The following is a 23,489-nucleotide window of genomic DNA, read 5'->3' as shown; positions in this document are numbered from 1 at the left end:
GAGGAGGGGAGGGGTGGGGAGGAGGGGAGGGGTGGGGAGGAGGAGAGGGGTGGGGAGGAGGAGAGGGGTGGGGAGGAGGAGAGGGGTGGGGAGGAGGAGAGGGGTGGGGAGGAGGGGAGGAGAGGGGTGGGGAGGAGGGGAGGGGAGGGGTGGGAGGGGTCGGGAGGGGTGGGAGGAGGGGTGGGGAGGAGGGGTGGGGAGGAGGGGAGGGGAGGGGAGGAGGGGAGGGGAGGAGGGGAGGGGAGGGGAGGAGGGGAGGGAGGGGAGGAAGGGGAGGGGAGGGAGGAGGGGAGGAGGGGAGGGGTGGGGAGGATTGGAGGGGTGGGGAGGAGGGGAGGGGAGGGGTGGGGAGGAGGGGAGGGGAGGGGTGGGGAGGAGGGGAGGGGAGGGGTGGGGAGGAGGGGAGGGGAGGGGTGGGGAGGGTGGGGAGGAGGGGAGGGGAGGGGTGGGGAGGAGGGGAGGGGAGGGGTGGGGAGGAGGGGAGGGGTGGGGAGGAGGGAGGAGTGGGGTGGAAAGAACAAAAGGGAAGGTCTGTGATAGGGTGGAAGGCAGGAGAGATTAAACAATAAAAGGGATGGTGGTGCAAGGCAAGAGGAGATGGTACTAGAACAATGAAACATAAACTCTGTTTAACGTGTCACAGATACAAGCTGACCCAATGAGTGTTTCCAGTATTTTCTGTTTTTATTACCTACAGAACAGGAATTGTGCAATAACCATCTGACCAATCTCTATCGTGCCTGGTGGGAGCTCAACCCTACCTTGTTTGTTGTACAGGAAAAAACACAAAGCGATACTGTAGCCCAAGTTAATGAGAGGTTGGCTTTAACCACAAATAAAGGAGCAGTCAGTATCGTTCAGGGTAGCCCGTGGCGGGGGCTGAGGGTTTATCCGTGGCGGGGGCCGCAGCTATACCCATGGCGGGGGCTCCAGCTTTAGCTGGTGTACCCGACGCCTCCAGTACTCACTTGTGCTGATGTTTCCGCAGACACTCAGAGAGTGTGCGCATGAAGGATGACGGTTGTTGGGGTGCCTGGAGATGCAGGCGCTCAGAGACCTGGCAGCAACTCCACAGGATGTCCGCTTCCTGAGGAATGACTTCCTCCCAGTCACTGCCGTCAGCCTGAATTGTGTCTCCGTTATTCCGAGCAGCGTTTGTCTCCAATTCATTGTCAGAGACGGTCGCGGCCCTGAGGAAGTCCTGAACAAAGAAGAGCCGGGGCTTGCCCAGCAGGGGGCGACAGCTCTGCCCTTTGAAATAGCGCTGGATTTGTTCAAAAGGAAGTCCAGGGCTGTTCCCATCGACTGCCAACACACAATCCGGAGTCCCACGGCTGACGATGCAACACACAAAGCAGTCGAGGGCGGCCAGATCCTCCCGCCTTGACGTTTCTCTCAGAATCTGCTTCAGCTGGTCCAGCTCGACGTACAGGTGGAGGACAACCCGGAAATGCAGGGCCTCAAACGTCTCCTTCAATAAATCTGGTAAAGCCAGCCAACAGAAAGGGGACAGAGTCAGTACAAAGAAAATGAGAGTCAATACACAGGGAATGGGAAGTAGTTAATACACAGGGAATGGGGAGTAGTTAATACACAGGGAATGGGGGGTAGTTAATACACAGGGAATGGGGAGTAGTTAATACACAGGGAATGGGGAGTAGTTAATACACAGGGAATGGGGGGTAGTTAATACACAGGGAATGGGGAGTAGTTAATACACAGGGAATAGGGGGTAGTTAATACACAGGGAATGGGGGGGGTTAATACACAGGGAATGGGGGGGTTAATATACGGGGAATGGGAGGGGGAGGGTTAATACACATGGAATGGGGGGTCTGGGAGTTAATACACAGGGAAGGGATGGTTAATACACAGGGAATTGGAGGGGGGTTAATACACAGGGAATGGGAGGGGGGGTTAATACACAGGGAATGGGAGGGGTTAATACACAGGGAATGGGAGGGGAGGAGTTAATACACAGGGAATGGGGGTAGTTAATACACAGGGAATGGGGAGTAGTTAATAGACAGGGAATGGGGAGTAGTTAATACACAGAAAATGTGGGGGTTAATACACAGGGAATGGGAGGTAGTTAATACACAGGGAATGGGAGGTAGTTAATACACAGGGAATGGGAGGTAGTTAATACACAGGGAATGGGGGGTAGTTAATACACAGGGAATGGAGGGTAGTTAATACACAGGAAATGGGAGGTAGTTAATACACAGGAAATGGGAGGTAGTTAATACACAGGGAATGGGGGGGCTTAATACACAGGGAATGGGGGGTGTTAATACACAGGGAATGGGGGGTGTTAATACACAGGGAATAGGAGGTAGTTAATACACAGGGAATGGGGGGGCTTAATACACAGGGAATGGGGGGTGTTAATACACAGGGAATGGGAGGGGGGTTAATACACAGGGAATGGGGGGGGTTAATACACAGGGAATGGGGGGGTTAATACACAGGGAATGGGGGGGGGGTTAATACACAGGGAATGGGGGGGGGGGTTAATACACAGGGAATGGGGGGGGGGGGGGGGGGGGCAGGGGTTAACGTACCAGTACTAGGGTAACGAGGGAGGAGTCAGTAAGTGTGGGGAGCCTCCCTCATACACCATCTGTTCTAACAGGGCGATAGTGGAAATGTCAATTTGTTTTGTGTGTCCAGGTGAGCTCGCCTCAAATTCTCATTCACTCAGCTTTGGCCCACTATCTATGACGGTACATCTGTATCCTCACTGCCTAATCTGGTGCCCTTGTCTGCAAACCCATAACCTACTTCTTCCACCACATGGTGTTCAGTCTTGGCATCTGAAGCATTTTGGGCCATTGTATTATGTTGAAGATGCTGGGTAAGTACAGGTTGTTGGTGAGTCTGCCCAACCGACTAGTGGCCCACCACTGTTATCACAACATTCAGCGTTCACTGCAGACTGATTGGACTCCCGCGCAGTCCAGGTTAGAGCATCTTACCTGCATCAGTTCCAATACAATCGATGATTAAACAGAGGCCCGGGGGGTTACTATGCATCCTGTACATCTCCTGCCAATTCTGTAACACAAAGCACAGTGTAATAAAGAAAGATTTGCATTTATATAGCGCCTTTCTCAACCTCAGGACGGCCCTAAGTGCTTCACTTCCAATGTATTACTGTTGAAGTGTAGTCACTGTTGTAGGGAAATTCGGCCCCCACAAACAGCAATGAGATAATTGAGCAGATCATCTGTTTTACTGATGTTGGTTGAGAGATAAATGTTGACTCCCCTCCTCCTCTTCAAATTCTGCTTTGGGCCTGAGCATTCTGCTCGGTTTAGCGTCTCATCTGAAAGATGGCACCTCCAACAGTGCAGCACTCCCTCAGTAAAGGCACCGGGGAGTGTTAGCTTCAAATTTATGCTCAAGACTCTAGAGTGACGCTTGAATCTACAAGCCTCTGGCTCAGAGGCAAGAGCGGCCCGAGAGGTGGGGTGAGCTATTGGGGGGGCGAAGGTATGAACTTATAATATCTTACTTCTCCGAGGAGCTAACTTTCGCTGGGGTACAGTCCTGTACCACTAGCCGCCTCACACACCCCGTCAGGGCGCAGGAGCCTCGACAGGATATTCGCTGGGGGTAGGGGGGGATGGGAGTGGGAGATCACAGCCGAGCCCAATTCTATCCTCATCCAGCGTCTGCCAACCTTCTTCACACACACATATTTCCCCCCTTGGAATTGCGATCTCACAACTACCTCCCCACGCAACCCCCCTGTCCACACCATGCTCGATCCCGCCAACCCCACTGCCCTCGATCCCCCCCACCCACACCGCCCCCGATCGCCCCCCCACCCCCCCTGTCCACACTGCGTTGTGCTCAAATCTCCCCTCGCCAAACTGTCTTTCCCATTCCCCACTGCCTGCCCACACCATCTGTGTTTAATCCTTTCCTCTCCTATGTAACCCTCCCTCGTGTGTGCTCGACCTTTCCTGTACTTGCACCTCCTCAACGTGTGATCCCAATGCTGCAACCTTTCCCCCAATGTGTGTGCCCCCCCCCCCGCCCCCTACCACCCCACCCCCACCACGATGTGTGCCATCTGTTACCTGCTGCACCGCACACCCTGTTCCTGGAGCAGGAGCCTGGGCTGACTCGGGCACTGGATTGCTCAGTGTCTCCAAATGATGCTCTTCAGCTACAGAGTAAAAGCAGGCAGGGTGAGTGAAGCAGCTAATCTCACTCTGTCAGTTAATTGTCAACCTCCACATACAAATCAAAAACAGCTCATGAGGAACACCTCCAGACCATGCAGTAGAAATGCGCAAAGATTTCCGGGAGAGAATCTGCTCCAGTCACTAGAGCCAGCAGTGTCTGAGCGAGTTAACCCCAGACTAGGGCGGGGACTTGAAAAGAAGCACCGGAGTCCGGCGCGAGACCAGACCAGGGGCGGGAGAGAAGTCAAAAGAAATCAAAGTGTGACGTCGCAGGAAACCAGGCCAGTATTTACCTGTGCTACATTTAGGTTCCAGTGCCAGGGGGCCACGGGCAGCGAGGATCGGAGGATCGGAGGATCGGAGGATCGGAGGATCGGAGGACCGGAGGACCGGAGGACCGGCAGGCGGCAAGGACCCAGGAAAGGTTCAGCATGGACCAGCAGCGAGTTCGGGACCCAGGGAGGTACATCTCGGACCAGCAGAGAGGTCGGGACACAAGGCCAGCAGCGAGGTCGGGACCCAGGAAAGGTACAGCCCGGACCACCAAGGAGGTCGCGACATGAAACCAGCAGCAAGTTCGGGAACAAGGGAGGTACAGCTCGGACTAGCAGGGAGTCGGGACACGAGGCCAGAATACACGTGGTCACTAGTAAAGAACCAACAACCAAAGCATGGGCGGCTGGAGTGGAAAAACGCAGGAGAGCAGCTCGCTGGAATTGGAGCTGGGGGACCCGGGGTACAGTGTCAGTATTTTATGGACAAATTTGCAAGTTGTTCCAAGACTAATGCGCTCACCTACACTGCGATCTCTGAAAAGCAGGGAGAGAGGACCTGAGGGAGGGAGGGAGGGGGTCAGTAGGAACATGTCTGTGTGTGTGCTAGGCCCATGCAGCAGAGCCTGGTCTCCTATCGCCTTGGATCTCCTTGCCATTGGACCAAGACACGCACAGGCATCTTTCACCCTTTAAAATGAAGTTCAGGACCTGGAACATCAGGACAGCTCATGGACAACCCCAACAGTGACAGACCAGAATGTCGTACTGCTATCATTGCCTGGGAACTCAGACATTTCGACATCGACATCGTCACCCTGAGTGAGACATGGGGGCAGGAAAAGGTCAGCTCAAGGAACAAGGTAGTGAATACACCTTCTTCTGGAAAAGTAAACCAGAAGAAAAATGCCATCCCCATGGGGTAGGCTTCGCCATCATAAATGAGCTAGTTTGGCATCTTAAGAGATTCCCCCTATGGGATAAACGAATGCCTCATTAGCCTTCGGCTCACCCTAACCCGGAACCAGTGCGCTAGGGTCATCAGTGCCCCAACCCTGGAAGCTACGGACGAGGCCAAAGAGGAATTCTACTCCAGCCTTAAACAATCCCTGTCCCGACGGGCGACAAGCTGATTCTCCTTGGCGACTTCAATGCCAGAGTTGGAAAGGACACAGACCATTGGAGAGGGGTGATTGGCAGGGAAGGGGTAGGGAAAACCAATGGTATCCTCCTCCTGATGAAATGCCCAGAACATGGTCTTGACATAACCAACACTTTGTTTCGTCAGAGAGACAAGTACAAGAACTCCTGGCAACACCCTCGCTCCAAGCACTGACGTCTGCTAGACTATGTCATCGTCCGAGCGAGGGACTGCAAGGACGTCCACATCACTCGCGCCATGACAAGAGCTGATGGCTGCTGGACTGACCACTGGCTAATCCGCTCTGATATCTCCATCAATGTAGTCTCAAAATGTCGGGGGCAACAGAGATGCTGCCGCAATAAAAATCAACGCTGAAGCATTCAAAGATCCTGCAAAGAAAGCCCTACTCAGCCAACGCCTCACAGACAACCTCCAATGTACCGGAGCCGCAGAGTGGTCCATAGTGCCTGATCTGCTCTCATGTCCATCATAATTAGCACCTGGGAAGAGACTCTTGGTTACTTTACCAGAAAACATCAAGACTGGTTTGATGAGAACAACCAGGAGATCCAGGAGCTAATAAACCGCAAACGCAAGGCATTTTTGAATTGGAAACAACACCACAACTCGAGTGAAAGAAAGCAGACCTACAGACAACTGAAGGCTGAGGTCCAACAAAAAACTCGAAACCTAAAGAACAGATGGTGGGTGGAAAAAGCGTAGGAGATCCAGCATCCAGCCGACAATCACGACGTGCGTGGATTTTTTACTGTAGTCAAGCCAACCTACGACCCAAGCACTCAAGGTCCTATTCCAGAGAGCCAAGAACGGAGAGGTGCTCACCAAGGACAGAGAAGCAGTCAGTGCCCGCTGGATGGAGCACTTCGAGGATCTTCTCAACCAAGACTCTGTCTTTGACGTGAGTGTCCTTAACTCCATCCCACAGCATGCTCCCCGCCACCACCTCGGCACAATCCCAGCCCGGCATGAGGTTGAAAAGGCCATCCGACAACTGAAAAACAACAAGGCCTCAGGAGCAGATGGAATCTCTGTCGAAGTACTACATCACCTCCTCTCTCTGACCTGGAAGCAGGAGAGAATGCTAGGGGTTATCAGAGACGCCGTAATCGTGTGCATCTTCAAGAAAGGTGACAAGTCCGACTGCGGTAATTAGAGGAGTTTCCTGCTATCTGCTGCAGGAAAAATCATTGCAAGAATCCTCCTCAATCGTCGCCTCCCAGTGGCTGAAGAACTCCTACCAGAGTCACCATGCGGATTTCGCCCACTAATGAGCACAACGGACATGATCGTCACCCCGCGACAAATCCAAGAAAAATGTAGGGAGCAGCATCAGCCTCTATGAATGGCTTTCTTTGACCTTCGACTTTGTCAACCATGAGGGATTATCGAACGTCCTTCTCAAATTCAGCTGTCCTTAAAAGCTTGTCACCATCCTCTCTGCCTGCTTCACGATGACATGCAAGCCGTGATTCTTACCAACGGATTCACCAATTGCAGACCGGTGTCAAGCAAGGCTGTGTCAATGCACCAATGCTCTTCTCAATTTTCCTCGCTGCAATGCTTCATCCCACCTTTAACAAGCTCCCGATGGAGTGGAGCTAATCTACCGGACAAGCGGGAAATTGTTCAACCTCCGACGCCTCCAGTCCAGATCCAAGGTTGTTGCAACCTCTGTCATTGAATTACAACATGCGGATGACACTTGAGTTTGTGCACACTCGGAGTCTGAATTCCAAACCATTAATGACACCTTCACTGAAGCGTACGAGAGTCTGGGCCTCACATTAAACATCAGTAAGACAAAGGTTCTCTACCACCCAGCCCCCGCCACACAGTACTGCACCCAGATTATCAAGATCCATGACGAGACCTTAGACAACGTGGATCACTTCCCATACTTTGGGAGCCTACTATCAGCAAGGACAGATATCGATGACGAAGTCCAATGCCGACTTCAGTGTGCCAGTGCAGCCATTGGCCGCCTGAGGAAAAGAGTGTTCGAAGATCAGGATCTCAAACCCGACACCAAGCTCATGGTCTACAGAGCAGTTGTGATACCCGCCCTCCTATATGCCTCAGAGACATGGACTATGTACAGTAGGCACCTCAAAGCACTGCAGAAGTACCACCAATGCTGCCACTGCAAAATCCTGCAAATTCACTGGCAGGATAAGCACTCCAACATCTGCGTTCGAGGCCAGCATCGAGGCATTGACCGCGCTCGATCAGCTCCGGTGGGCGGGCCACATTGTTCGCATGCCCGATACTAGACTCCGAAACAAGCTCTCTACTCCGAGCTACATCACTGCAGGCAAGCCCCAGGAGGGCAGAGAAAATGCTTCAAGGACACCCTCAAGGCCTACTTGAAAAAATGTAACATCCCCACCAACAACTAGGAATCCCTGGCCCAAGACCGCTCAAAGTGGAGGAGAAGCATCCGTGAAAGCGCCGAACACTTCGAGTCTCTTCGCTGAGAACACACGGAAGCCATGTACAAACAGTGGAAGGAGGGTACAACAAATCAAGCACCCCACCCACCCGTACCTCCAACCACCGTCTGCCCCACCTGTGACAGAGACTGTAGATCCTGTATTGGTCTCATCAGTCACCTTAGAACTCATTTTAGTGTGAAAACAAGTCATCCTCGACTCCGGGGTACTGCCTAAGGGAGTAAGGAAGGAACCCCACCGCTTACTGTACAGTCAAAAACTACCAGAGTAGGCAATCCTGCAGCTTCAGGCCATGTCTGATCAGGAGTTCTACCTGAAATGTGAAGCATTCACCCCCCTTTCAGGTGCTGAGCAGCTTGTTGCGCTGTTTTGAAGTTACTTCATTTAACTACCGTGCAATTAATATCGGGACGGACTGTGCTCATCCTGGCCCCAGAGGTGGTCGTAGCACAATAATTACACCTAAATCACAACAACGATAATGCTGGGGTTAGTAAAAGATGACTACTTCCTTAGACCACGTACAGAGATTAATATCAAGGTTCAGCTTTTGTTACTTACACAAGGCCACTGCTGATCTCGGGCAGTTTGAGTGAACGTGCTGTCTCAATAACTGACCCTTGCTGCAGCTTGTAAACATTGACTGCAGACTGCTCACCTCCTGAAAGTTACATGAGAATGACAACTGTGATATATTCTTTACCACATCACAAACACACATATATAAGGTGACTCGACAGGAACTTGTATTTACAGCAGCAGTTACATTACTGCAGTAGTCCACTAGGTGGAGCTCAATATTACAACAGCAACTTAAAAATAGATGAAAAACCAGCACAGCAACCACGCGCAGGTCCCCCACCCGCGTGCGCACACGCCCCGCCAACCGCGCGCACACGCCCCACCAACCGCACCCCACCAGCCCCAAGCACGCCCCACCAACCGCACTATTGCCCCACACACACCCCACCAACCGCGCCCATGCTCCACCAACCGCGCTATTGCCCCACGCACAGCCCACCAACCGCAGCCACGCCCCACCAATGCCACTCGTCCATGCCCCACCAACGCCATGCACCCACCCCTCACCAACCCCACGCACCCACGCCCCACCAACCGCGCGCACACGCCCCACCAACCCCACGCACGCTCCACCTACGTCCCACCAACCACACCCACGCCTCACCAATGCCACTCGCCCACACCCCACCAACCCCACGTCCCACCAACCCCACGCACCCACGCCATGCACCCACACCCCACCAAAGCCACGCACCACTCACCCACGCCACACCAACCCACGCCCCAACAAAGCCACGCACCCATGCCCCAGCAACCCCACGCCCACCAACCCCACGCACCACCCAGCAACCGCACCCACACCTCACCAACCACGAGCGCGTGCCCCACCAAATGCGCACACGCCCCACCAACCCACCAATGCCATGCACCCACGCCCCACCAACCCCATGCACCACCAAAGCCACGCAACCACGTCCCACCAACCGCGCGCACACGCCCCACCAACCCCACGCACGCTCCACCTACGCCCCACCAAAGCCACGCACCCACGCACCACCAAAGCCACGCAACCATGCCCCACCAACCCCACGCACCCACGCAACCACGCCCCACCAACCCCATGACCCCCACCCCACCAACCCCACGCATCACCCAGCAACCGCACCCACGCCCCACCAACCGCGCGCGCACACACACCCCACCAACAACGAGCACGCGCCCCACCAAACGCGCACACGCCTCACCAACCTGCGCGCACGCCCCACGCATGCCCTATCAACTGCGCGCAGGCCCCACCAACTGCACCCACACTCCCTACTAACTCCAGTGAGCACTGGTCCGGACATGAAACACCCTATAAATGATCAAAGGCTGAACAAGGTGCAAATTCTGAATAGAAGGTGCAAGGGCAAGGCTGGGAGGCCAAAAAAACCCTGACCATTTATTTATAAACATGTCCAAGACTTTGCTTGTTGAATACTGTTTCTGTGTCAGAGATTCCTACCCGAGTACGCTCAAAGTGTTCCGTGCCAAATCCACGCTCCTGACAGGGAACAGAAATTGGAATAACATTCTGATAGGCATCGGATCGTCGCAGTGAACGAACACACACACCTGAGTATGAGAAAAGACAGAGATTTCATACAGTAACACCACTAACAGCACAATAACCTGTAAACTCCCTCTAACCAATCGAACCCCAGCAATAATTTGCCCTCCCCCGTGTTTGCCCACCCCCAGTGTTTGACCCCCACCCACCCGCAGTGTTTACTCACACTCACTTGTTTGTTTGTATTTTAAGATCTTTTTTCTCAGATCGATTCTCCTGATATTCTGCAGGCAATCTTCCACCACTTCCAAATTAGTTGCATCAATCTTGCCCGCTTTCTCCAGTTCGACAACTAAATCTAGGAAAGTCTGGCAGATAAAAGCCATCCGTTAACTCAAAAACTGTTCCCAGCTTGACTGGCAGACATAGAGGAACCTGTTCAAAATCGCAACCCAATATCACAAGAAACAGACTGAAAAATAGCCTTTAAAACCTGGTGTTTCTCTCCAGCCGGCTTCTGAAACAGTCTGACCTGTACCCAGGTGTCAAACAGTCCGACCCGTCTGTACCCGGGTGATGAACAGTCCGACCGGTCTGTACCCAGGTGACGAACAGTCCGACCCGTCTGTACCCGGGTGACGAACAGTCTGACCGGTCTGTACCCGGGTGATAAACAGTCCGACCCGTCTGTACCCAGGTGACGAACAGTCTGACCGGTCTGTACCCGGGTGACGAACAGTCCGGCCCGCCTGTACCCAGGTGACGAACAGTCTGACCCGTCTGTACGCAGGTGACGAACAGTCTGACCCGTCTGTACGCAGTGATGAACAGTCTGACCCTCCGTACCATTTATAAAATCCTTAACCCTCAAAAATGAGAAGCTTTTAAAATCAGAACTTTCTACAAAATTAACTAAAGACAACAAAGAAAGCCGCTCACAGGTGCTGCTGATCATAGGTATTGTCTGTCTGCGTGTGTAGTTCAGGACAGAAAAGCAAGATTGTTAATTCATTTGTACTTATATTATAGGGTATTACCTGTCTGAAATAAGGGTTTGTGTGAATGTGTTTTAGAAAAAGCAAAGATCTTCACAACTGTGGAAATTTACTTTTAAAGTTACATTTTCTGTTAAATGTACCCTTTTGTAATAAAACAAAATGGAGTCTCAGTTCTCCCAGAAGCCCCTGCAGCAGACAGCCTGTTTCTGCATGAACATAGTAACCTTGACTGATAGCTATTTAAAGAAAGGCAGAAGCCATCTGTGTGAGCGAAGGAACCTTGAATTTACCCTCCCTGACTTGTTCGAACTATACTCCCTACTAAATAACTGTCGCTGTGCTAAACCTTAGAAGCATTACATAAAGGCTGTATAGATAAGTAGGGAATTAAAACAAGTATGTAATGTTAATTAAGTGACTGAAGAACTCCTTATCTGTATTTGCTGACCGCAAGGGCAGAATTGATACACGTGATGGAACCATAATTTCTTTGTTTGTTCTTCTGTATAAAGATAATGTAATTTCGTACAACTATAGAAGTCTGCGCAGAGCCTTTGACTCAGCAAGGCTTTTCCTTGTAGCAAGTAAAACTTATTAAAGGAACATCTACCGAGCTGTTTATGTCAGAGTTTCACTTTTTTTTGGTTAAATTGAGAGTCGCGATTTCGACAGTTTCTTGGAGGTTCCGCCGAGATCGCTTACCCTCTATTCTGTGAGTAAACGGATGCAGACATAGTGCCTCTTCAGTGAAAGACTTAACTGACCAGAATATGGTGAGCCTTTTTCTCGCAAAGGGTCTCTTTACTGTTGAATCGCATATGTAATCTGTTGTCCACAGTGGAGGTACTGCGATCTACGAGACTCGACATTTAAGTGCTAAAGTTATTTTTATAATCATTTCCTTCTCGGCCTGTAAGCAGAAGGGATCTGGTCCTGAAAATATCCAATCTGGAAACAGCCTGGGGAGATCTTCATTAGTATAAGGTAAAAGAGCGCTATTAATCGATGATCCATGTGCGATAGGATCAGAGTCCTTGTGTGATAGGAATAAAAAGGGAATTATCCTTGTGCGATAGGACTGCCTTAAAAGGGCAGGGGTCCTTGTGCGATAGGACCATTTTAGATAAGTTAAGGACTCAGTCTGTAGTGGCGTAAAACGCAGTCTGAGAATTGACTATATGTTTAGATAGAGTTTAAGGCTATGATTTGTATACCCGCGTGGTTGTTGTTTGTCTTAATTGTCCTTGTTATACTGTTGTGTTCAGTACTTTTGTGCGATATTGCAATTATCGAAACGGGAAGAGTCACGAGGGAAAATTGTGATTCGGAAAAACAAGGATTGATTGAGAAAGTAACTGATTGATCAACTACGGTTGGTTCGTGTCAAAATATCTCAAACACCCAGACTGGGCCCGAATTAAGAGCCTTTTCAGGCCACGTGACAGTCAGGAGAAGTGGGCATAGATAACTCGTTGACCGAAAGAATTGTGAGATCAGAAACTGTGAAAAATCTTAATCATCCAGAATGGGTGCCGGAACAAATAAAACACCACCAGAGGGCACACCAGCCTATTTTATGCTCCAGAATTGTGGTCAGTCTTCAACTGACCACCTAAAAATTGGGTAAAGTGGACTAAGGGTGAAGCAGGCCATTTCCACCCAATGGTTCAGTAATAAAAAAAAAAGGCCTGGGTTCCGATTCTTTGAGCCCATGTAAAAATAACAGAGGAAGTACCGTATATACTCGCGTATCCTACGATCTCGCGTATCATGCGACCCCTAAATTTTCGTCCCCAAAACATGATTTTATCATATATCTCATGTATCATGCGAGTCACTTTTTTGAGATACCAGATGCCACTAGGCTCGGCTTTCAAACAAGTTTAACAAGTACCCAACACGTAACAAGTACCCTAACACATAACAACGATCGAACACAGACCTTAACAACCGAATCATGAAACATCGAGTGGATTCTGTTGTGAAAGCTGTTCGCGAATCGAACACCGATATAGCAATCATTCCAGCTGGCTTGACTAGCGTCGTTCAGCCACTTGACGTATCCATTAATAAGCCATTTAAAGACAATATAAGAAAGAAATGGAATGACTGGATGATGGAAGGAGAGAAATCATTTACGAAGGGAAGAAATATGAAGGCTCCGGATTTGCCTCCACTGTGTTTGCGGGTAAAAGAAGCATGGACTGAGATAGATGGAGATTTGATTGTTAAAGCCTCTAATAATGCAGCAAACTTCAGAGGGAGTTGTGGGTGGCGATCTCTAGACCACAGCAAAGATACAGTACAAGTGACAATAGAGGCTGCAATCCAGCCCAGGAGATACCTGCTGAGATTCAGCATGGATACGGTCTGCTTAACAGCCTAACAGCCTAATCTTGGCCAGCACTTCACACCCGCAAATTTTGTATCTCGCGTATCATGCTACCCCCCAAATTTAGGTTACAATTTAGGTCTTCAAAAGTCGCATGATACGCGAGTATATACGGTAAATCAATATGAAAAAAAGAAAAACCTGATAGTGATGTATGGATCCAAAAATAGAGCCGGCCAAACAATAAGCTTTGTCGAGTGGAGAGAGACTTTTGTGAATGTCTGTCTTTGAGTGAGAGTGCTTGTGTAAAATTTTTGACTGCGGAATGAATGAAAGCCTGTTTGGGAAACTGGTGGAGTTGTCTACTGTATTAGCTCCACCCACTTTTTCAAACAGAGTGAAAGTTTTTTTAACCCTTTGTAGTGTTGTCCTGTATGTAGGAAGTTTTAAGTTAAAAACGCAGGTGTGGATTTATTCGGATGATAAGTTACGGAGCTAGGAAATGCCCAAAGGATATAGGTTTGTTGAGCAAAAGATTAAAAATGCATGGTCCCGGCGGTTTAAAAAAAAGAGAATTTATCTGACATGCTCACTTACTTGTCAAAAGAAAACATGCAATCATTAATTGCATTGTGTTGAAAGACAATAAATTTAGTCCAGGAATGAGATAAAGAACGGGGAAGGGAATGCCTTTTAAAAAAAAAAGCCTGTGTGGGTCTCGCGAGGCTGCAGGCTGGGGAAGTACGCTCCCATTGCCCTTTGTGTAAAACCTTGACGCGAAAGCTTCTAGCTCTGTAAAGAGATTTTTAAATAAAAGATTGGCAGTACACTATCTGAATTGGGATTTTGAAATATTTCAAGTGATTCTCCTTGATAAACATTTGGGTGTATTGGGAAAAAACATTTTGGGTTTGGAAGCCTTTTAATAAAATTACACAATTGCTGTGCCAGAAGCTATAGCTTAAAAGGTTGTAATTTATGAGACACTGTATCATAAAATTGAAGTTACAGAGCAAAAGATTGGAGTTTTTGATGTTCAGCTTCTAAACCAGAAGTTGGACACACAATTATAAAACAAGTACTTTGCATTCTGTGAACTGTGAATCACTATAAGCATAAATGAGAAGTCCAATTTTTAAAAAAAACAGTATTACCATATTTGACATTTTGTAATCCAACAATAAATACAAATACTACAAAAAGGGGGAGGATGACAGATTATATTTTGGCAATTTGGTATGCACCAGGTATTTCGGCAGTTGCAAAACAAATCTGTGAAAATTGTGTTACCTGTCAGAAATGAATCCAGGTAAAACGGAAAAGGTAGAATCTGCCTCCCACCCAAATCCAAGGGGCCTTTTGTACATTTACAAATGGATTTTATTGAATTACCTTTGTGTATGGGATTTAAGTATGTATTAGTTATTGTAGATGTGTTCTCTAGATGGATTGAAGCCTTTTCCATGTAAAAAGGCCGATGCCACTACTGTTGCTAAATTTTTGTTAAAAGAAATTGTACCACGCTTCGGAATTCCAGCAAAAGCTTTCGAGTGACAATGGGTCACATTTTACGGGAACTGTTATAAAAGAAATGTGTAAAGCTTTACAGATCAACCAACGTTTTCATTGCAGGTATCATCCAAATCAGCCGGACTTGTTGAAAGATAATGGAATGCTTAAAATAAGCTGGCAAAATTATGCAATGGCACTGAACTAAAATGGGTAGAACTGCTGCCCCTAGCCTTGATGATAATGCGATCTGCAACTAACAGAACAACAGGCCTGTCACCACATGAGGTGGTTATGAGACGTCTCCAATGACTACCTTTTACTGCACCGTTTATGGCAAAACAAATGGACATCCATAAAATGAAAGAAAATATGTTGCATTATTGTATCGCACTAACCAAATGTATTTCCAGCTTTCATTCACAGGTAAAAGAAGCCCAAGTCGAACCAGCAGAGGGGAAGTTTCATAATCTAGAGACCGGACATTTCGTTTACATCAAAATTTTTAAAAGAAAAAGCAGCCTACAACTAAGATTTGAAGGACAATACCAGGTCTTGGTGACAACTAATACTGCAATCAAGATAAAAGACCAACATGGATCCATGCGTCCCATTGCAAAAGGGCACCCGACAAGGAGGAATGAATAAGGAACTGTAGGGACTATGGGGACTGATAGTGCTGTGCTCAACAGGGTTGTTCCTGTGTCATTGACAGAACCAGGGGTACAGAAACACGAACAAAGGGAACTACAGGAAAATGTATTTATGGCACTGAGTCATAAGTATGCTCAAGAAAGGAACTTGTCTGACTGTTGGATATGTTCCCATGGACCTGTCCACTCCGAAGGGGGTATTCCCCTAAGATCCGTCCCCTTTAATGAATCAGAAACGGCAGAATGGTTAATAGTGTAAAATAGGACAAATTTAACTAAGGTGTCAGAAATGAAGGATCTAACAGAATGGAGGTCAGCAGGATATAATCTTACAACCTTCCAGGGGTGGTATCAGCCAAATTATAGTAATAGTCGTCAGCCACCCTTCCTAAGTATTATTCCCGGAAAAGGAAATCCTGTAGGTATAATATGCTTAGTAAATGATGAAACTAAAGGACCAGAAGTGGGACGCAGCAAGTGTCCCCAAATGACTAAATGGCAAGCCATGACAAATCACACTGACGGGAGAAAAATAGCAATCTTTAACTGGACTATGGTCCTTAATAAAACCTCAGGTAAAAGGTGGGACGGGGAGACCTCTCGGGTATGGATGGCACGAAAGGACCAGAGACTGACGTCCTATAATTGCACTTACTTTATTTATGGCCATAAAGCCTACCCATGGTTACCAGCCAACTGGACGGGGTCCTGTTATTTAGGATATGTGATACCCTTTATTAGGACAACAAAGACTCTAAGGGATGCCTATGGAAGCCATCGACCTAAACGAGATTTGACATGGTTAAATGAAATAGTCAAGGTAATGATACCATCCTATGGAATAGCATCGAACGAATAGCAATTACGGGAACTAGCTAATTTAGTAGAATCAATAGCCAACACAACTTCCCAGGCCTTCGAAAGGGTAAATGACGAAATGGTAGCCATTCGAACGGTGGCTCTCCAAAATCGTATGGCCCTAGATTATCTCCTAGCCAAGGAGGGAGGGACATGCGCGTTAATTGGTGAAGAATGCTGTACGTACATCCCGGATAATTCAGAAGAGATCAGCAATCTAGCTGAATATATTAGGAAGAGGGTGATAAGAGTACAAACAAACTATTGGCCAGGGAAGTACCACCTTATGGAATTGGGTATCCGGGTGGCTGGGATCCCTGGGAAAATCCTTGGTACAGGGTTTGATCATGTTCTTGCTGATAATCTTTGCCTTATACCTTTTGTTTGTATTAATTAAGTGCTGCTGCGCCAGGTTGGGAGAAACAATATTACCAACCAAGACCACTGCTAGGGTTATGGTAGCAACAACTACCGAAGGTTCTTGTGTGGAAATGGAAATAGAAAGACTGTGCAAGATTAGAATGGATTAAGTTGTCCTTATAAAAGGACAAAAGGAGGGAATGTGGAAATTTACTTTTAAAGTTACATTTTCTGTTAAATGTACCCTTTTGTAATAAAACAAAATGGAGTCTCAGTTCTCCCAGAAGCCCCTGCAGCAGACAGCCTGTTTCTGCATGAACATAGTAACCTTGACTGATAGCTAATTAAATTAAAGCGAGGGAACCTTGAATTTACCCTCCCTGTCTTGTTAAAACTATACGCCCTACTAAATAACTGTCGCTGTGCTAAACCTTAGAAGCATTACATAAAGGCTGTATAGAGAAGTAGGGAATTAAAACAAGGATGTAATGTTAATTAAGTGATTGAAGAACTCCTTATCTGTATCTGCTGACCGCAAGAGCAGAATTGATACATGTGATGGAACCATAATTTCTTTGTTTGTTCTTCTGTATAAAGATAATGTAATTTCGTACAACTGTAGAAGTCTTCGCAGAGCCTTTGACTCAGCAAGGCTTTTCCTTGTAGCAAGTAAAACTTATTAAAAGGAACATCTACCAAGCTGTTTATGTCAAGAGTTTCACTTTTTTTAGTTAAATTGAGAGTCGAGATTTTGACACAACAAAATGAGGGGACATCCAGTCATGCTGATACATGCTGCGAATTTCTGTAGAATGCACAGAGGTGGTTTAACATTCTGTGCAAATGTTGTGAGGTGAAAATATTCATTCGCAGCCCAGGCTTTTGAAAGGGCAGAGGCCTGGAAGCAAAAAATTTGAGGAGAATATTAAAATACACAAAAAAAAATCATTTGGTTGAATCATGTTATTGTGAAATATGTAAATTTTACTTTTTTAAAGTTGCCAGTTAAGGCGAATAACATAGAAGCATTTAAGGGGAAGCTAGAAAAACACATGAGTGAGAAAAGAATAGAAGGATCTGCTGATAGTGTTAGATGAAGAGGGGTGGGAGGAGGCTCATGTGGGGCATAAACACTGGCACAGATCAGTTGGGCCAGATGGCCTGTTTCTGTGCTGTACATGCTACATAATGGGGCTAAAATCCTGGCCTCACCGGGTCTATACGAAGTGCTGACGGACCGGGCGAGGCCTTGCAAAAGCTGGTTTTCGGGGCGCGATGTGCATACGCCGAAAACCAGCTTCTCTGATCTGTAAAGATTTGTCTTGACAGATCCTCCGCATCTCTGGGAGAAGGACATGTGCGAGAGAGATTGGGCAATTTGCCCAACTCATGCCCAGCGAATGTCCTTCAAACTTTTACGCCTGGTGAAAGCAGGCGCATAGCCTACTTTTACCAGCGTAAGAGTTTTAAAATATATAAAAATTAAATTTAAAAACACATTTTTATGTTAAAAACCCTGTCCATTAAGGAAAGTTTATTTTAAACCGTATTAAAACACATCTTTTAAAAATTCAAAAAAATATGTAGTTTTTTTCTAAAACATTTAATTAACTTTAATTTCAATTCATTTTAAATATGTGAGGTGTTTTATTTATTTATTATGTTGTGTTTCTTGTTTTCGGGGTTTATTCTCATTGATAATAATGGAAACGCGTAAAAACGGAGCTCCCATTATTATCAATGAGAATACTGCAGAGTGATTGGAGGCCCACGTGACTGCAGCTTCTCCCCGTACACTACGCACTGAATGAAGGTCTCCGTCCAGAATCGAAGGTGTCTCCAGGACCACCAGGTACTTTCGCAAAAAACAATTGGGTCGGAGGTGTTCATCCAAAGGAAGCCTCCGATCAGAATTTTAGCTCCATTATGTAATTTTGTTTGAAAGGTTTTTTTTTTTGAGACATCAGAAATTCCAGCTGAGAAAAGAAAATGGTGGCCGAAAATGTTTTCAAAAATTATTTTAAGTGATTCAGTTGGTGTTCCAACAAACCGTGACAGTGAAATGTTTACCTGTTTATATGGGGTTTCCCATGATTACTCCTAGTGCAGATTCCTGGGGAACTGGGACCAGTTCAGGAGCAAGCATGGCCTGTACAGGATGGACGGGCTGAAGAGATGGTGTAGGAGGGGAGGGTTTAGATTCTGGGGCAGGACTGGCCTGGCCTGTACGGGATGGACGGCCTTCTTTTGAACAGGGCTGGGTACAGTTTCCTCGGCAAATGTGTCCAGGATGGCTTTCTGGATCAGGATATTTTTAATCCGACAAACGAGAAGGCAAATGCTGGATCTAGCTCTAGGAAGTGAAGTGAGGCAAGTAGGCAGTGTGAGCGACTAGTGAGAAAGGCTGTGCGGTGGATGTTGCGCACGTAGATTTTCAAAGACCTTTCACAAGGTGCTACATAGGAGGCTTGTCTATAAACTAAGTATTTTCTGTGCTGCAGACTATACAACTGTTTATTGTTACACATGAAGTAGGTCTTTGGGATCTTGTGCGCAAAATGGCTGTTGCATCAATCTATATAGTAATTGTGACTGTAACGCATGCCGAGAGCTGTATTAAGATGTTGTCGAGGTGCAATTCCTCCTTCTGCAATGTGAAGTTAAAAAAAAAGCCAACATATATATTTTTTAAACAATAGCATTTGGTCACAGCGGGCTGACTTCACACACCCATAATCGCCTGTCCTACACATAAGCTGCAGCCTGCACCCACAGTCACTGGGCCCGAGGCCTACTGAGAGAGCACATTAACGGAGCAATTACCTTCACTGCTTCTAGCCGACCTTTCGGTACTTGACACCTTAATAAAAATAAAATAGATTTCAAATCTTCTTGTGAGAGATCTTCACTGATGTCCATCAACAGCTCCCTGTGTAACAGAGAGACAGAGATGCAAAGTGTTAGTTAGTTACCCTGAACATATCGACAGTCCGGTAAGCAGAACCCCAGTAATAATTTAAAAAGCTAATGAAATGTTGGCCTTTATCTCAAGGGAGCTAGAATACAAAGTGGTGGAAGTTATGGTAGTTATACAAAGCTCTGGTTTGACCCCAGCTGGAGTACTGCATTCAGTTCTGAACACCACACCTCAGGAAGGATATACTGGCCCTGGAGATTCACCAGAATGATACCAGGGCTAAAAGGATTAAATTATGAGGGCAGGTTGCAGAAACTAGACTATAGAAAATTAAGGGGTAATCTAATTGAGATGTTTAAGATGATGAAAGGATTTGATGGGGTATATAGAGAGACACTATTTCCTCTTCTGGGGGAATCCAGGGGGCATATTTGCCTTTATAGCGAGAGGATTTGAGTATAGGAGCAGGGAGGTCTTACTGCAGTTGTACAGGGCCTTGGTGAGGCCACACCTTGAATATTGTGTACAGTTTTGGTCTCCTAATCTGAGGAAGGACATTCTTGCTATTGAGGGAGTGCAGCGAAAGTTCACCAGACTGATTCCCGGGATGGCAGGACTGACATATGAAGAAAGACTGGATCGACTAGGCTTATATTCACTGGAATTTAGAAGAATGAGAGGGGATCTGATAGAAACATAAAATTCTGACGGGATTGGACAGGTCAGATGCAGGAAGAATGTTCCTGATGTTGGGGAAGTCCAGAACCAGGGGATATAATCTAAGGATAAGGGGTAAGCCATTTAGGACCAAGATGAGGAGAAACTTCTTCACCCAGAGAATGGTGAACTTGTGGAATTCTCCACCACAGCAAGTTGTTGAGGCCAGTTCGTTAGATATATTCAAAAGCGAGTTTGATGTGGCCCTTACGGCTAAAGGGGTATGGAGAGAAAGCAGGAAAGGGGTACTGAGGGAATGATTAGCCATGATCATATTGAATGGTGGTGCAGGCTCGAAGGGCCAAATGGCCTGCCCCTGCACCTATTTTCTATGTTTCTATGTAACCTTAAAATTAGAGCTAAGCCATTCAGGGGTGATGTCAGGAACTCTTCTGCACACAAAGGGTAGTGGAAATCTGGAACTCTTTCCCCAAAAAGACTGGGGGTCAACTGAAAATTTCAAAACAGAGATGGACAGATTTTTGTTAGGCAAGGGTATTAAGGGAAAGGGAACCAGGGCGGGTAAATGGAGTTAAGATACAGATCAGCCATGATCTATCTGAATGGCGGAACGAGCTCGAGGGGCTGAATGGCATCCTCCTGTTCCTGTGAACAGATCGACATTCCATCATCCGGGTCGGACCCACATTCCGTCACCCAGATCAGACCCACAGTTCATCATCCGGATCAATCCGACATTCCGCTACCCGAATGCATTGGTAACATTGCGACTCTACCCGACATATGGTGGCATTGAGCACCCAAAACACGTAAAGGTAATACAAGCCCCAAGTGTGAGCACCGTAGCCTGGGGAATAAGATTAGCTTTCTCACTCCTGTACTCTATTCACCACACGTTGCCACTTACTGTAGCAAGAAACTGCTCAGTACAGCTGTCGTCTGAACATTATCTGCTATCTTCCCAGGAGCTAAAACTGGGGAAGCCCAGCTTCCTCCATTGGGTTGGGGGGGGGGGAGGGGGGAGATAGAACCCTTTCCATTACTCTAAGATTGGTTTTACCTGTATGAAGACACGTATCCTTTACCAGCTTTCAAATTTCTCTCCAAAAGCATTAGGTCAACCTCCATTCTTCTCAGGATATCGAGTCTCCTTATTCGATAAAGCAGTTCAGTTAGGAAGTCGAGCCTCAGCAGGTTCTGCTTGCTCAGGGTCTCGAAGAGCTCTTTCACTTCTCCAATTGCCGAATAGTCTTTGAGAAAATCCAGGCACAAAAACACTAAGGTGGCACTTTCCTCTTGGGACAGTTCGCCAGCTATTCCCACAGCCAGTGTTCTGATGTCCTTTTCGCATCGGTTGAACATCTTAGAAAGTGAAGCAAGAAGCCCAACAGCTCCTTACAGGAAGCTAATATTCTCCCAACTGATAATCTTGTGCTGTGATCTCATTCCTGCTGACGGCATGAACTTCTCTTTTCCGACCTCAATGAAATTCAGAGAGACCTAAATGGGGAAACAAACATGAATTAACTGACCACAAGTCCTTTTTGGTTTAGAATACTCCATTTTTGTGCGACTGACCTCAGGAAGAACAGAAAGATCCCAGTTTTATTCTAAAGCTGCGCTTGCTCAGCTGGTCTTAGTCATGGCTGTAGTCGGGCCTCAGCAACCCGGAGTTAGGAAACGGCAAGATATAATTCAACCAGGCTTCCCAGCACTGATCAGTGCAAGGGCCCCTTGCTGGAAGTAGCTAACTGCAGACAGGACTACACCAGCTCATCACTGCCTCACACAGCAGACTGACACTCGCTGTTAAGGCACAGCCAAGAATAATGGACACTCGGGTGACATACTGCAAGTCGATTACTGACATACTGGCACCCACAGAACCCCAGCGAGTGTCATGCAACAAAAGAGAATGCATTAATTTTTCACATGGTACATTAAGATTTTTAATTCTAGGTCAGAATACTTAATGGACATTGTAGAGGGAGCTTTACTCTATATCTAACCCGTGCTGTACCTGCCCTGGGAGTGTTTGATGGGGCAGGGTAGAAGGAGATTTACACTGTATCGAACCTCTAAGCGATCGCACAACCAATGGATCAGATTAAAGCTCTGCAGTCCTGCCACATCCAGTTGTGAATGGTGGTAGACAATTAAACAACTAACATGAGGAGGAGGCTCCATGAATATCCCCATCATCAATGATGGCGGAGCCCAGCATGTGAGTACAAAAGACAAGGCTGAAGCGTTTGCAACCATCTTCAGTCAGACGTGCTGAGTGGATGATCAATATTGGCCTCCTCCTGAGGTCCCCACCATCACAGAAGCCAGTCTTCAGCCAATTCAATTCACTCCACAGGATATCAAAAATGGCTGAGCGCATTAGATATAGCAACGACTATGGGCCCCGACGACATCCAGGCTGACTTATGCTCCAGAACTCGCCACGCCTCTAGCAAAGCTGTTCCAGCACAGCTACAACACTGGCATCTATCCGATGACGTGGAACATTGCCCAGGTATGTCCTGTCCACAGAAAGCAGGACAAATGCAATCAGGCCAATTACCACCCCATCAGTCTACTCTCAATCAACAGCAAAGTGATGGAAGGTCTAGTCGACAGTGCTATCAAGTGACACTTACTCACCAATAGCCCACTCACCGATATCCAGTTTGGGTTCCGCCAGGACCACTCGGCTCCAGACCTCATTACATCTTTGGTCCAAACATGGATAAAGAAGCTGAATTCCAGAGGTGAGGTGAGAGTGACTGCCCTTGACATCAAGGCAACATTTGAGCAAGTGTGGCATCAAGGAGACCTAAAACTGGTCAATGGGAATCAGGGGGAAAACTCTCCACTGGCTGGAGTCATATCTAACACAAAGGAAGATGGTTGTGGTGATTGGAGGTCAATCATATCAGCCCCAGGACATCGCTGCAGTAGTTCCTCAGGCCCAACCATATTCAGCTGCTTCATCAATGACCTTCCCTCCATCATAAGGTCCAAAGTGGGAATGTTCGCTGATAA

General features: G+C 47.4%; 2 protein-coding genes across 3 annotated transcripts in view; both read right to left on the bottom strand.

Annotated features, from left to right (window-relative positions):
* The window catches only part of orc2 (origin recognition complex, subunit 2), a 309,274-nt gene that overhangs the window by 11,915 nt on the left and 273,870 nt on the right, over positions 1–23,489 (bottom strand). The gene's annotated exons all lie outside the window — the stretch shown is intronic.
* Positions 1–23,489, bottom strand: part of LOC139260025 (CASP8 and FADD-like apoptosis regulator) — a 214,536-nt gene that overhangs the window by 187,655 nt on the left and 3,392 nt on the right. The window contains exons 1-9 of one of the 2 annotated variants that reach the window (XM_070876092.1): positions 23,109–23,127; positions 21,520–21,959; positions 19,688–19,793; positions 10,387–10,522; positions 10,110–10,219; positions 8,645–8,744; positions 4,089–4,177; positions 2,979–3,057; positions 969–1,482 (exon numbers count right to left, since the gene is read on the bottom strand). In XM_070876092.1, coding sequence (XP_070732193.1) covers positions 969–1,482; positions 2,979–3,057; positions 4,089–4,177; positions 8,645–8,744; positions 10,110–10,219; positions 10,387–10,522; positions 19,688–19,793; positions 21,520–21,821 — 1,436 coding nt within the window. In that variant the 5' untranslated portion in view covers positions 21,822–21,959; positions 23,109–23,127. Of the gene's footprint in view, positions 1–968; positions 1,483–2,978; positions 3,058–4,088; positions 4,178–8,644; positions 8,745–10,109; positions 10,220–10,386; positions 10,523–19,687; positions 19,794–21,519; positions 21,960–23,108; positions 23,128–23,489 lie in introns of those variants that run through there. The other variant, XM_070876091.1, reaches the window with a different exon arrangement.

This window comes from Pristiophorus japonicus, chromosome 3, assembly GCF_044704955.1.
Source record: "Pristiophorus japonicus isolate sPriJap1 chromosome 3, sPriJap1.hap1, whole genome shotgun sequence".
Taxonomy (NCBI): domain Eukaryota; kingdom Metazoa; phylum Chordata; class Chondrichthyes; family Pristiophoridae; genus Pristiophorus; species Pristiophorus japonicus.
The sequence above is the reverse complement of the archived record's forward strand: the minus strand, read 5'-3'. Positions and strand labels throughout refer to the sequence as shown.